This window comes from Lonchura striata, chromosome 31 (assembly GCF_050655825.1).
Source record: "Lonchura striata isolate lonStrDom1 chromosome 31, ASM5065582v1, whole genome shotgun sequence".
Classification (NCBI taxonomy): domain Eukaryota; kingdom Metazoa; phylum Chordata; class Aves; order Passeriformes; family Estrildidae; genus Lonchura; species Lonchura striata.
The window spans coordinates 8,565,192-8,579,608 of NC_140733.1; the positions used below are offsets into that span (position 1 = coordinate 8,565,192).

At 66.2% G+C, this 14,417-nt stretch overlaps 1 protein-coding gene across 1 annotated transcript; it reads left to right on the plus strand.

Annotated features, from left to right (window-relative positions):
* The first annotated feature begins 88 nt into the window (after positions 1-88).
* LOC146764858 (stress-induced-phosphoprotein 1-like) lies at positions 89-14,283 on the plus strand. The gene is given in 16 exon segments (XM_085563653.1): positions 89-163; positions 640-1,281; positions 2,917-3,126; positions 4,383-4,524; positions 5,386-5,527; positions 6,741-6,834; positions 6,836-6,901; positions 7,618-7,744; positions 7,828-7,930; positions 8,029-8,149; positions 8,231-8,327; positions 8,409-8,533; positions 10,175-10,211; positions 11,029-11,132; positions 12,261-12,433; positions 14,063-14,283. Coding segments are annotated over 16 exon segments (2,331 nt in total). The 3' UTR covers positions 14,136-14,283.
* Positions 14,284-14,417: the final 134 nt, after the last annotated feature.

The following is a 14,417-nucleotide window of genomic DNA, read 5'->3' on the forward strand; positions in this document are numbered from 1 at the left end:
TTTTTTTTTTTTGGGGGGGGGGGAGGAACGGCAGATTTGGTGCAGGAATGGGATTTGGGGGGGTGGGGGTGGACGGACCCCGACAGCCATGACCCCCCTTGGGACCTCCGGGAGGACCCCAGGCCCCGACAGGGGTGGGGGTGGGGAGCACCCAGGGGTCGGGGTGAGTCCCCCCTCCCCCCACGCGCCTTCGGGGCGGGTCTGTGCCCCCCCTTCCCCTCCCCCCCCCCCGCGAGGTGCCTTCACCCCTCCCCCCGCCCCTGCCGTTGGATTTGGGGAAAAAGGACCAAAATCAGGACAAACCGACCCAAGAGGGCCGAGGGGGACCCAAAATCCCCCCTCTGCGCCCCCCCCCCAATAAACCCAGCGGCTCCTTTTCCTGCCGGCGCCTCTTTCCCGTGGGACGGGGGGGTCCGGGAGGGAAAATTTGGGGTGGGGGTGACATGGGGGGTGGCACGGGAGGGGTGGGGGTGGCACGGGAGGTCCCGGGGGTGGTGTCACGGGGACCCCTCGGGGCAGGACGAGCTTGGGGGGGGGGGGTTGGAGTGGGACACGAGGGGAAGGGGAGTGGGGGGGGGGTCACAGCAGGGCCCTGCCAAGGTCACGCGTGTGTCACTCTCCACCGCCACTCCCCCGAAGGGACATCCCGGGTTCACCTCCGTGACTCCCACCGGCCACGGGCGAGTGTCCCCCGTGCAAGCCACGCCCCTTTTGTGCAAACCACGCCCCTTTGTGCAAACCACGCCCATTTCACGGAAGCCACGCCCCTCGCTCCTCTCCCAGCCAGACCTCCGCGCCGCCAGGGGGCGCTCCCCGCCCCGTGCGCTCTGCGCTCCGCGCCGCCCCGCAGCCAATGGGAGAAGAGGAAAATTCCAGAAGTCCCCTAGGCGCTCAACCAATGGGCGCCCAGCGCCGGGCAGCCGCGTCCAATGGGAGCGCGCGGAGGGAAGGTCCCTGACGCGGATCTGGAAGTGGGACGCGCCCCGCTGCCAGGCGGCGGCCAATGGGAAGGCGGCGGTGCGGCCGGCAGCCAATGGGAGCGCGCGCGGGGGCGGCGCGGCCAATGGGGCGCGGGGGGCGTGGCCGCGGGGTTCTAGCAGCTTCCAGAGGGCGGCGCGGGAGCGGCGCGAGCGGAGCCGCGGCCATGGAGGAGGTGAGGGGGGGGCGGCCCTGAGGGGTCCCGGGACGGGCGGCGGCTCCGGGGCGGCTCCGGGGCTGGATGCGGCTCCCAGCCGCTCCCACGGGGGTCCCGAGCGGGGCTCGGGGGGCTCCGAGGGGATGGCGGGGCCCTGAGGGGGCTCGGGGCGGGTTGGCTGAGGGGGGCTGAGGGGCGCTCAGGCTCCGTGAGGGGTTTGGGTTCTCTGGGGAGCGCGTCTTTCCTCACGTTCTTGTTCTTTCTTTTTTTCTGTTTTTTCTCTTGGTCTCTGCTTCATCTTCACCTGCCTCATCTTCATCCCTCCGGCCTTGCTCACGTCGTTCTTCTTCCTCGCCCCTCTTGTTGCTCTTTTCTCTCTGCCTGCCACTTGCGCTCCATTGCTTCTTCATCTTCCTCGCCCCTTCTTTATCTTCATCTTCCTCGTACCTTCCTCCTTTCCGTTTTTCTCTCTTCTTCGTTATCTTCATCTTCCTCATACCTGCATCCTTTCTGTCTGTTTCTCGCCCCTTCCTTATCTTCATCTTCCTCTCGCTTTCGTCCTCATCTCCCTCTCGCCTTCATCCTCCTCGTCCTCCTGACACCTTCATCCTCCTCATCCTCCTCGCACCCTGCTGCTCCCGACCCTTCGCTCGTCTCCCTCCGTGCCTTTCCCTTCCTCTCGTTCCTCATCCTCCTTTCCCGTTCCCGTGCCTCCTCTCCCCATTCCCATTCTTCCTCTCCTCCTCTTCCTCTCCCCATTCCCATTCTTCCTCTCCCCATTTTCTTTCCTCCTCTCTCCATTTCCGTTCCTCCTCTCCCCATTCCCGTTCCTGCTTTCTCCCTCTCCCCGTTCCTCCTCTTCCTCTCCCCATTTCCGTTCTTCCTCTCTTCCTCTTCCTTTCCCCATTCCCGTTCCCCCTCTCCCCATTCCCATGTCTCCTCTCCCCATTCCCGTGTCTTTTCTCCCTCTCCCCATTCCCGTGTCTCCTCTCCCCATTCCCATGTCTCCTCTCCCCATTCCCATGTCTCCTCTCCCCATTCCCGTTCCTCCTCTCCCCGTTCCCATTCCTCCTCTCTCTCCCCATTCCCATTCCCATTCCTCCTCTCTCTCCCCGTTCCCGTTCCTCCTCCCTCTCCCCATTCCCGTGTCTCCTCTCCCCATTCCCGTTCCTCCTCTCCCCATTCCCGTGTCTCCTCTCCCCATTCCCGTTCCTCCTCTCCCCATTCCCGTTCCTCCTCTCCCCATTCCCATGTCTCCTCTCCCCATTCTCGTTCCTCCTCCCTCTCCCCATTCCCGTTCCTCCTCCCTCTCCCCATTCCCGTTCCTCCTCCCTCTCCCCATTCCCATGTCTCCTCTCCCCATTCCCGTTCCTCCTCTCCCCATTCCCATTCCTCTCCCTCTCCCCATTCCCGTGTCTCCTCTCCCCATTCCCGTGTCTCCTCTCCCCATTCCCATTCCTCCTCCCTCTCCCCATTCCCGTGTCTCCTCTCCCCATTCCCGTTCCTCCTCCCTCTCCCCATTCCCGTTCCTCCTCTCCCCATTCCCATGTCTCCTCTCCCCATTCCCGTGTCTCCTCTCCCCATTCCCGTGTCTCCTCTCCCCATTCCCGTGTCTCCTCTCCCCATTCCCGTGTCTCCTCTCCCCATTCCCATTCCTCTCCCTCTCCCCATTCCCGTGTCTCCTCTCCCCATTCCCGTTCCTCCTCTTCCCATTCCCGTTCCTCCTCTCCCCATTCCCGTTCCTCCTCTCCCCGTCCCCGTCCCCGTTCCCTCTCCCGCAGGCCCAGGAGCTGAAGGAGCGGGGGAACCGGGCGCTGGCGGCGGGGGACGTGGGGGCGGCCGTGGGGCACTACTCGGCCGCCATCGCCCGGGACCCCAACAACCACGTCCTGTTCAGCAACCGCTCTGCCGCCTACGCGCGCCTGGGCGACTACAGCCGGGCGCTGGCGGACGCGTGCCGCACGCTGGAGCTGCGGCCCGACTGGGCCAAGGTGCCGCGGCCGGCCGGCGGGGCGTGGGGGGACGGGGGTACAGGGGGTGTGGGGATGGGGTACAGGGGGTGTGGGGGGCTTCTAGGGGATGGGGGTACAGGGGGTGTGTGGGGGGATGGGGGTACAGGGGGTGTGGGGGGCTTCTAGGGGATGGGGGTACAGGGGGTGTTCGGGGGGATGGGGTACAGGGGGTGTGGGGGGCTCCTGGGGGTACAGGGGGTGTGGGGATGGGGTACAGGGGGTGTATGGGGGGATGGAGGGATAGGGGAACAGGGGGTATATGGGGGGATGGGGGTACAGGGGGTGTGGGGGGGGATGGGGGTACAGGGGGTGTGGGGAGGGATGGGGTACAGGGGGTGTGGGGGGCTCCTGGGGGATGGGGGGATGGGGTACAGGGGGTGTGGGGGGCTTCTAGGGGATGGGGGTACAGGGGGTGTATGGGGGGATGGGGGTACAGGGGGTGTGGGGGGCTTCTAGGGGATGGAGGGATGGGGGTACAGGGGGTGTGTGCAGGACTCCTGGGGGAATGGGGGTACAGGGGGTGTGGGGGGCTTCTAGGGGATGGGGGTACAGGGGGCTGCTAGGGGATGGGGGTACAGGGGGTGTATGGGGGGATGGGGGTACAGGGGGTGTGGGGGGGGCTCCTGGGGGTACAGGGGGTGTGCGGGGCTTCTAGGGGACGGGGGTATACAGGGGGTGTGGGGGGCTCCTGGGGGACGGGGGTACAGGGGGTCTGGGGGGGGCTCCTGGGGGTACAGGGGTTGTGGGGGGCTTCTAGGGGATGGGGGTACAGGGGGTGTGCAGGACTCCCAAGGGGGATGGAGGGATGAGGGTCAGGGGGGTACAGGGGTGTGGGGGGCTCCTGGGGGGATGGGGGTCAGGGGGTGTGTAGGGCTTGTGGGGGGTGATCTGGGGAGCACAGCCCTATTGGGGTTGTGGGGGGGCTGATCTGGGAGGTCTGTCTAACCCCTCTGGGATCATTTAGGGGACACAATGGGGGGCTGATTTGGGGTCTTTGTCCAGCCCCTATGGGGTCAGACCCTATGGGGTCACAGGGGGCTGATCTGGGGAGTACAGCCCTATTGGGGTTATGGGGGGGCTGATTTGGGGTGTTTGTCCAGCCCCTATGGGGTCAGGCAGGGCCAGGACCGGGGGGTCTCGGGGGGATCTGACCGTGGGGGATCCCTGGGGGGCCGGGCTGGGGGTCCCAGGGTGTGCAGGGTCAGGGTGGGGTGTGACCCCGCCCGTGTCCCCAGGGGTACTCGCGGAAGGCGGCGGCTCTGGAGTTCCTGCAGCGCCTGGAGGAGGCCAAGGCCACCTACGAGGAGGGGCTGGCCCGGGAGCCAGGCAACGAGCAGCTCCTGCAGGGCCTGCGCGGGGTGGAGGCCAGGCTGGCGGGTACGGGGGGCTGGAAGGGCTGGGGGTGCTCCTGGGATGGGTTTTGGGGGGCCCTGGAAGGTTTCGAGTGGCCAGGAGAGGTTTTGGGTGGCTATGGAAGGCTTTGGGTGGCCCTGAAGGATTTTGAGTGGCCTTGAAAAGTTTTGTGTGGCCTGGGGAGGTTTTGGGTGGGCCTGAAAGGTTTTGAGCGGCCTTGAAAAGTTTTGAGTGGTCCAGGGAAGTTTTGGGTAGCCCTGGAGGGGTTTTGAGTGGCCTGGGGAGGTTCTGGGTAGCTCTGAAAGGTTTTGGGTGGCTCTGAAAAGTTTTGAGTGGTCCGGGGAGGTTTTGGGTGGCCTTGAAATGTTTTTGGGTGGCCCTGGAGAGGTTTCGAGTGGCCAAGAGAGGTTTAGGTTGGCCCTGGAGAGGTTTAGGTTGGCCCTGGAGAGGTTTTGGGTGGCCCTGGAGAGGTTTTGGGTGGCCCTGAAAAATTTTAAGTGGCCTGGAGAGGTTTTGGGTGGCCCTGAAAAATTTTAAGTGCCCTGGAGAGGTTTTGGGTGACCTTGAAATGTTTTGGGTGGCCCTGGAGAGGTTTCAAGTAGCCGGGAAAGGTTTAGGTTGACCCTTGAAATGTTTTGGGTGGCCCTGAAATTTTTGAGTGGCCTGGGTAGGATTTGGATGGCCCTGGGAATGTTTTGGGTGGCCCTGGGAATGTTTTGGGTGGCCCTGGGAATGTTTTGGGTGGCCCTGGAAGATTTTGAGTGGCCCGGAGAGTTTCAGGGTCCCGGGGAGGTGCAGAGATTTGACTTTGGGGTGTTGAGAGCAGGATTTGGGAACCCCTGGGAGGGTTTTTGGGGTGCCTGACCCTCTGTGCCCCCGTTGCAGAGCGGAAGCTGCTGAACCCCTTCAGTGCCCCCGACCTGCTGGCGCGGCTCGAGGCCGACCCCCGGACCCGGGGGCTGCTGCGGGACCCCGAGTACCGGCGGCTGCTGGAGACGCTGCGCAGCGACCCCGGGCAGCTGGGGGCGTCAGTGCGGGGCTGGGGGGCTGGGGAGGGGGCTTGGGGGGCTGGGAGGGGTTTTGAGGGGCTGGGGAAGGGGTTTGAGGGGGCTGGGAGGGGGTTTGGGTGGACTGGGAGGGGTTTTGGGGGGCTGGGGAGGGCTTTTGGGGGGCTGGAGAGGGGTTTTGAGGGGCTGGGGAAGGAGTTTGAGGAGGCTGGGAGGGGGTTTGGGTGGACTGGGAGGGGTTTGGGGGGGCTGAGAAGGAGTTTTGGGGGGCTGGGAGGGGGTTTGCATAGACTGAGAGGGGTTTTGGGGGGCTGGGGAAGGAGTTTTGGGGGGCTGGGAAGGAGTTTTGCGGGGCTGGGAGAGGTTTGAGAGGGGTTTTGAGGGGCTGGGAAGGCATTTGGGTAGACTGGGAGGGCTTTTGAGGGGCTGGGGAAGGGGTTTGAGGGGGCTGGGAGGGGGTTTGGGTGGACTGAGAGGGGTTTTGGGGGGCTGGGAGGGGGTTTGAGAGGGGTTTTGGGGGGCTGGGAAGGCTTTTGGGGGGCTTGGAGAGGTTTGAGAGTGGTTTTGAGGGGCTGGGAGGGGGTTTGGGTGGACTGGGAGGGGTTTGGGGGGGCTGAGAAGGAGTTTTGGGGGGCTTGGAGAGGTTTGAGAGGGGTTTTGAGGGGCTGAGAAAAGCCTTGGGGGGACTGGGAAGGAATTTTGTGGGGACTGGGAAGGAGTTTTGGGGTGCTGGGAGGGGGGTTTGAGAGGGATTTTGAGAGGCTGGGAAAGGCCCTGGGGGGGACTGGGCTGGGGATTTTGGGGTGCAGCCCCCTCAGGGGAGTTTTGGGCTGGGGATTTTGAGCTGCAGCCCCTCGGGGGGAATTTTGGGCTGGGGAGTTTGGGGTGCAGCCCCTTTGGGATGGGGATTTTGGGCTGCAGCCCCCTCAGGGGAGATTCAGGATGGGGATTTTGGGGTGCAGCCCCTTGGGGGGAATTTTGGGATGAGGATTTTGGGCTGCAGCCCCTCAGGGGAGTTTTGAGCAGGGGATTTTGGGGTGCAGCCCCTCGGGGGAATTTTGAGCAGGGGATTTTGGGGTGCAGCCCCTCGGGGGAATTTTGAGCAGGGGATTTTGGGGCGCAGCCTCCTCGGGGGAATTTTGGGCAGGGGATTTTGGGGCGCAGCCCCCTCAGGGGACTTTTGGGCTGGGGATTTTGGGCTGCAGCCCCCCCAAGACCCCCGTTGCCCCTCAGGAAGCTGCAGGACCCGCGGGTGATGACGACGCTGAGTGTGCTGCTGGGGGTGGAGCTGAGCGGCGCCGAGGAGGAGGAGGAGGCCCCTTCCCCTCCCCCCTCCCCCACCACCCCCCTCCCAGCCCCCCCCCACCGAGGAGCTCCCCCAGAACAAGCAGGAGGTGAGGGGGGGGGTCCCCAAAATTGGTTTGGGGATGGTCCCACGCAGCTGAGGAGCAGGAGGCAGCAGGAGGAGACCCCCGCGGGGGTTGGGGGGAGTTTTGGGGGCGTTGAGGGGAATTTGAGGGGGGCTGTGGGGCAGGAAATTGGGGTGATTCCAGCTGGTTTTGGGGTTCCCCCTCAGGCACAGCGGGAGAAGGAGCTGGGTGATGAGGGGAAGGTCTGGGTGTGAAATTTGGGGTGATTCCAGCCATTTTTGGGGTTCCCCCTCAGGCACAGCGGGAGAAGGAGCTGGGTGATGAGGGGAAGGTTTGGGTGTGAAATTTGGGGTGATTCCAGCCGTTTTTGGGGTTCCCCCTCAGGCACAGCGGGAGAAGGAGCTGGGTGATGAGGGGAAGGTCTGGGTGTGAAATTTGGGGTGATTCCAGCCCTTTTTGGGGTTCCCCCTCAGGCACAGCGGGAGAAGGAGCTGGGTGATGAGGGGAAGGTTTGGGTGTGAAATTTGGGGTGATTCCAGCCCTTTTTGGGGTTCCCCCTCAGGCACAGCGGGAGAAGGAGCTGGGTGATGAGGGGAAGGTTTGGGTGTGAAATTTGGGGTGATTCCAGCCGTTTTTGGGGTTCCCCCTCAGGCACAGCGGGCGAAGGAGCTGGGTGATGAGGGGAAGGTTTGGGTGTGAAATTTGGGGTGATTCCAGCCGTTTTTGGGGTTCCCCCTCAGGCACAGCGGGAGAAGGAGCTGGGCAACGCCGCCTACAAGCGCAAGGAGTTCCCCGCAGCTCTGGAGCACTACACCCGCGCCGAGCAGCTGGACCCCACCAACATGACCTATGTCACCAACCAAGCAGGTCTGTCACCCTAAACCCCCCCAAAACCACCTCCCGAACCCCAAAACCCCCCCCCTGAACCCCGAATTTCCCTCCCCTGGCAGCCGTGTACTTCGAGACGGGCGAGTACGAGCGCTGCCGGGCGCTGTGCGAGCGCGCCATCGAGGTGGGCCGGGAGAACCGCGAGGATTACAGGCAGATTGCCAAGTGAGTCTGGGGGTGGGGGGGGGTTTGAGGGTTTGGGGGGGTCCTCGCTGTGCCCCCAAACCGTCCCTGTCCCCCCCAAAACTCCGCCGTGCCCCCAGGGCGTACGCGCGGATCGGGAACTCGTATTTCCGCGAGGAGCGCTACAAGGATGCCGTGCACTTCTACAACAAATCCCTGGCCGAGCACCGCACGCCCGACGTGCTCAAGAAGTGTCAGCAGGTGACGTGGGGGGACATTGTGGGGGTTCCCAATCCCCCCTGAGCCCCTCCCCGAACCCCCAAATCGCTGCTGCTGCTGCAGGCTGAGAAGATCCTGAAGGAGCAGGAGCGCTTGGCCTACATCGACCCAGACCTGGCGCTGGAGGAGAAGAACAAAGGCAACGAGTGCTTCCAGCGAGGTGTGAGGGGGTTTTGGGGGGTCTGGGGGGGCTCTGGGGTGGTCGGGGCACCCCCTGAGAGCGAGGAGGGCTCTGTTTTAGGGGATTACCCCCAGGCCATGAAGCACTACAGCGAGGCCATCCGGCGCAACCCGCACGAGGCGCGGCTCTACAGCAACCGCGCCGCCTGCTACACCAAACTGCTCGAGTTCCCGCTGGCCCTCAAGGTCTGGGAGGGGCTGGGGGTGTGGGACTGGGTTTGGGGGTCCTGGGGCTGGGGCTGGGGGTGTGGGACTGGGTTTGGGGGTCCTGGGGCTGGGGCTGGGGGGTTTGGGGCTGGGTTTGAGGGTCCTGGGGTCGGGGCTGGGGGGTTTGGGGCTGGGTTTGAGGGTACTTGGGGGTTTGGGGCTGGGTTTGAGGGTCCTGGGGTCGGGGCTGGGGGTTTGGGACTCGGTTTGGGGGTCCTGGGGGGTTTGGGGCTGAGTTTGGGGGTCCTGGGGCTGGGGCTGGGGGATTTGGGGCTGGGTTTGGGGGTCCTGGGGAGTTTGGGACTGGGTTTGAGGGTCCTGGGGCTGGGGCTGGGGGGTTTGGGACTGGGTTTGAGGGTCCTGGGGGGTTTGGGGCTGGGTTTGAGGGTCCTGGGGCTGGGGCTGGGGGGTTTGGGACTCGGTTTGGGGGTCCTGGGGTCGGGGCTGGGGGGTTTGGGGCTGGGTTTGGGGGTCCTGGGGGGTTTGGGACTGGGTTTGGGGGTCCTGGGGCTAGGGATGGGGGTGTGGGACTGGGTTTGGGGGTCCTGGGGTCGGGGCTGGGGGTTTGGGACTCGGTTTGGGGATCCTGGGGTCAGGGCTGGGGGTTTGGGACTCGGTTTGGGGGTCCTGGGGCTGGGGCTGGGGGGTTTGGGGCTGGGTTTGAGGGTCCTGGGGGGTTTGGGGCTGGGTTTGAGGGTCCTGGGGTCAGGGCTGGGGGGTTTGGGACTGGGTTTGAGGGTACTGGGGGGTTTGGGGCTGGGTTTGAGGGTCCTGGGGTCGGGGCTGGGGGTTTGGGACTCGGTTTGGGGGTCCTGGGGGGTTTGGGGCTGAGTTTGGGGGTCCTGGGGCTGGGGGATTTGGGGCTGGGTTTGGGGGTCCTGGGGGGTGTGGGACTGGGTTTGGGGGTCCTGGGGTCGGGGCTGGGGGGTTTGGGACTGGGTTTGAGGGTCCTGGGGGGTTTGGGGCTGGGTTTGAGGGTCCTGGGGCTGGGGCTGGGGGGTTTGGGACTGGGTTTGAGGGTCCTGGGGTCGGGGCTGGGGGGTTTGGGGCTGGGTTTGGGGGTCCTGGGGGGTTTGGGACTGGGTTTGGGGGTCCTGGGGCTAGGGATGGGGGTGTGGGACTGGGTTTGGGGGTCCTGGGGTCGGGGCTGGGGGGTTTGGGACTGGGTTTGAGTGTCCCAGGGGTTGGTTTGAGACTGGTTTGAGGGTCTTGGGGGTTGGTTTGGAGGGTCTGGGAGTGATTAGAGGGTCCTGGTGTGATTTTCGGGGTGTAAGAGGGTCCTGGGGGCTAATTTGGAGATCTGGGGGCTGATTTGGGGGGTTTGTGACTGTTTTTAAAGGTCCTGGCGGGGGGTTTGAGTCGTGGGGGCCAGTTGGGGAAGGACTTAGGGTTGGTTTGAGAGTCCTGGGGTGGATTTTGGGGACAAAGGAGCCAGAGGTGCTGGATTTTGGGGACAGAGGGCCCAGGGGTGCTGGATTTTGGGGACAGAGGAGCCAGAGGTGCTGGATTTTGGGGACGAAGGCCACTTGGGGGCACGGAGGAAGCGCTGGGGTTGTTTGCAGGGGGCAGGGCTCAATTTGGGGTTCCTGGGAGCTTCCTGACCCCCCTTTTCCCCCCCAGGACTGTGAGGAGTGCATCCGGCTGGAGCCCACCTTCAGTGAGTGGGGGACACGGGGGGACAGGCGGGGACAGGCCCTGCCCTTCCTCTGCTCATCCTCATCATCCTCACCCGCCCCCTGCTCTGCCTGTCCCCCGTGTCCCTCCCCGTGTCCCTGTTGTTGTCCCTGTGTCCCCACCTGTCCCCATGCCCCTCCTGTCCCTGCATCCCTCCATGTGTCCCCGCTGTCCCCCCATGTCCCCCCATGTCCCTGCTGTCCCCATGTCCCCCGTCCCTGCTGTCTCCATGTCCCTCTGATCCCCCCATGTCCCCCTGTCCCTGTGATCCCCCCATGTCCCCCTGTCCCTGCTGTCCCCATGTCCCTGCTGTCCCCATGTCCCCCCATGTCCCTGCTGTCCTCCTGTCCCCCTGTCCCTGTGATCCCCCCATGTCCCCCTGTCCCTGCTGTCCTCCTGTCCCTGCTGTCCCCCTGTCCCCCCATGTCCCTGCTGTCACCCCGTGTCCCTGCTGTCCTCCCATCCCTGCTGTCCCTGTGGTCCCCCCATGTCCCCATGTTCCTGTGATCCCCCAATGTCCCCCTGTCCCTGCTGTCCTCCTGTCCCTGCTGTCTCCATGTCCCTCTGATCCCCCCATGTCCCCCCATGTCCTCCTGTCCCTGCTGTCCCCCTGTCCCTGTGATCCCCCCATGTCCCCCTGTCCCTGCTGTCCCCATGTCCCCCTGTCCCTGTGATCCCCCCATGTCCCCCTGTCCCTGCTGTCCCCCTGTCCCTGTGATCCCCCCCTGTCCCTGTGATCCCCCCCTGTCCCTGCTGTCCCCCTGTCCCTGCTGTCCCCCTGTCCCCGTCCCTGTCCCCAGTCAAGGGCTACACGCGGAAGGCGGCGGCGCTCGAGGCCATGCGCGATTACACCAAGGCCATGGAGGTTTATCAGCGCGCCCTGGACCTCGACCCCTCCTGCAAGGTGACCTTGGCACCCCTGGGACCCCCTGTGACCTCCCTGTGCCCCCCTGTGACACCCCTGGGTACCTGTGACCCCCTGTGTGCCCCTCTGACCCATTTCTGACCCTCTGTGACCCCCCCTGTGCCCCCCAGGAGACCGCAGAGGGGCAGCAGCACTCAGAGACCCCCTGATCCCTCTGGCACCCCCCAGACCCCTGTGCCCCCCGTGCCCCCTATGCCCCCCATGACCCGTTTCTGACCCCCCCGTGCCCCCCAGGAGACCGCAGAGGGGCAGCGGTGCTCAGACCCCCCGATCTCTGTGACACCCCCAGACCCCTGTCACACCCCCAGACCCCTGTCACACCCCCAGACCCCGACCCCCCCATTCCCCTCTCTGACCCCCCATGCCCCCCATGCCCCCAGGAGGCTGCAGAGGGGCAGCAGTGCTCAGACCCCCCGAGACCCCCCGATCTCTATGACACCCCCAGACCCCTGACCCCCCCCGACACCCCCATGCCCCTCTCTGACCCGCCTGTGCCCCCCATGCCCCTCTCTGACCTGCCATGCCCCCCGTGCCCCCAGGAGACCGCAGAGGGGCAGCGGTGCTCAGACCCCCCGAGACCCCTGATCTCTATGACACCCCCAGACCCCCGACCCCCCCATGCCCCTCTCTGACCCCCCCGTGCCCCCCATGCCCCTCTCTGACCCCCCGTGCCCCCCGTGTCCCCAGGAGGCGGCGGAGGGGCAGCGGTGCTCAGACCCCCCAATCTCTGTGACACCCCCAGACCCCTGTCACACCCCCAGACTCCCGACCCCCCCATGCCCCTCTCTGACCCCCCATGCCCCCTGTGCCCCCAGGAGACTGCAGAGGGGCAGCAGCACTCAGAGACCCCCTGATCCCTCTGGCACCCCCCAGACTCCCGACCCCCCCATGCCCCTCTCTGACCCCCCCATGCCCCCCATGCCCCTCTCTGACCCCCCCGTGCCCCCCATGCCCCTCTCCGACCCCCCCGTGCCCCCCATGCCCCTCTCCGACCCCCCCGTGCCCCCCATGCCCCTCTCTGACCCCCCCGTGCCCCCCATGCCCCTCTCTGACCCCCCCGTGCCCCCCATGCCCCTCTCTGACCCCCCGTGCCCCCCGTGCCCCCAGGAGGCAGCGGAGGGGCAGCGGCGCTGCCTGCGGGCGCAGCAGCAGCGCTCGGAGCCCCCCGAGGAGCTGCGGCGCCGCGCCCTGGCCGACCCCGAGGTGCAGCAGATCATGGGGGACCCGGCCATGCGCCTCATCCTGGAGCAGATGCAGAAGGACCCCCAGGCCCTCAGCGAGTCAGTGCCCGGGCAGGGGGGGCACGGGGGGTGGCACCGGGGGTCCCCAAGGGCTGGGGGGGGGTGGCACTGAGGGACCCGAGGGTCTCTGGGGTCAGGGAGTGGCCATGGGGGTCCCCGGGGCTGGGGGGTGGCACTGAAGGTCCCCAAGGTGGTTGGGGGTGGTACTGAAGGGTCCATGAGGGTCCCCAGGGTCAGGGAGTGGCCATGGGGGTCCCCGGGGCTGGGGGGTGGCACTGAGGGTCCCCAAGGGCTGGGGGGGGTGGCACTGAGGGACCCGAGGGTCTCTGGGGTCAGGGAGTGGCCATGGGGGTCCCCAGGGCTGGGGGGTGGCACCGGGGGTCCCCAAGGGCTGGGGGGGGTGGCACTGCGGGACCCGAGGGTCTCCAGGGGTTCCCTGAAGGTCCCCGAGGCACTGGGGGGTGGCACTGAGGGTCCCCAAGGGCTGGGGGGGGTGGCACTGAGGGACCCGAGGGTCTCCAGGGTCAGGGAGTGGCCATGGGGGTCCCCAAGGGTCCCCAAGGTGGTGAGGTGACACTGGGGGTCCCCGAAGGTCCCCGAGGCACTGGGGGGTGGCACTGAGGGTCCCCAAGGCGGTTCGGGGTGGTACTGAAGGGTCCATGAGGGTCCCCAGGGTCAGGGAGTGGCACTGGGGGTCCCCAAGGTGGTGTGGTGGCACTGGGGGTCCCCAGGGCTGGTGGGTGGCACTGAGAGACCCGAGGTGGTTGGGGGTGGCACTGAGGGTCCCCGAGGGTCTCCAGGGCCGGGGGGTGGCACCGAGGGTCCCTGAGAGTTCCCAAGGGTCCCCAAGGTGGGGGCAGTGGCACTGAAGGGTCCCTGAGGGTCTCTGAGGTGGTGGCAGGGTGACACTGAGGGTCCCCAAAGCACTGGGGGGTGGCACTGAGGGTCCCCAAGGCGGTGGCAGGGTGGCATTGGCCAGCTGGAGCAGCTCGTGAGTCCCAAAGTGTCCCCAGGGTGTCCCCAGCTGTCCCCAGAGTGTCTGCAAGTGTCCCTAAAGTGTCCCCAACTGTCCCGAAAAGGTCCCAAAATGTCCCCAGAGTGTCCCAAAATGTCCCCAGAGTGTCCCAAACTGTCCCCACCTGTCCCAGGGTGTCCCCAAGTGTTCCTGGCAGTGCCCAAGGAGTGCCAGCGTGACTCTGAGCCCAGGCAGAGCCACCAGTGGGGAAGGGGAGATGTCCCTGAGATGTCCCTGAGGTGTCCCTGAGGTGTCCCCAGGGTGTCCCGAGGTGTCCCAGGGGTGTCCCTGAGGTGTCCCCAGGTGTCCTGGGGTGTCCCCAGGTGTCCCTGAGGTGTCCCAAGGTGTCCTGAGGTGCCCCAAGGGTGTCCCCAGGGTGTCCCGAGGTGTCCCCAGGATGTCCCAAGGTGTCCTGAGATGTCCCTGAGGTGTCCCCAGGTGTCCCGAGGTCTCCCCAGGGTGTCCTGAGGTGCCCCAAAGGTGTCCCCAAGGTCTCCCCAGGGTGTCTGAAGGTGTCCCGAGGAGTTCCAAGGTGTCCCCAGGGTGTCCCCGAGGTCTCCCCAGGTGTCCCCAGGGTCTCCCCAGGGTGTCCCCAGGTGCCACCAGCTGTCCCCCCCCCGTCCCCTGGGTGACACCCCCGTGTCCCCCCCCAGGCACCTCAAGAACCCCCTGATAGCCCAGAAGATCCAGAAGCTGATGGACGTGGGGCTCATCGCCATCCGGTGACCCCCCCAAAAACCCCGGGGACCCCCCTGGGCCCCCCCCGGGGACACCCCCACCCCTCGGGGGGGGTCTGGGGGCGCTGCCCCTCCCCCCCCCGCCCCTCCTGTCGGTTTTGGGGCGCTGCCACCCCCAATAAAGAGCGGAGCAGTGACCCCGGTCTGGGCGTTGGGGGTCCGGGGGGGCAGTGGGGTCCCACTCTGGGGGAGCCCCTCACCCCTGGGGGGGTGGGACCCCCTGGGTGGGACCCCCTGGGTGGGACTGAGCCCCTCCCAGGAGGATTTTGGG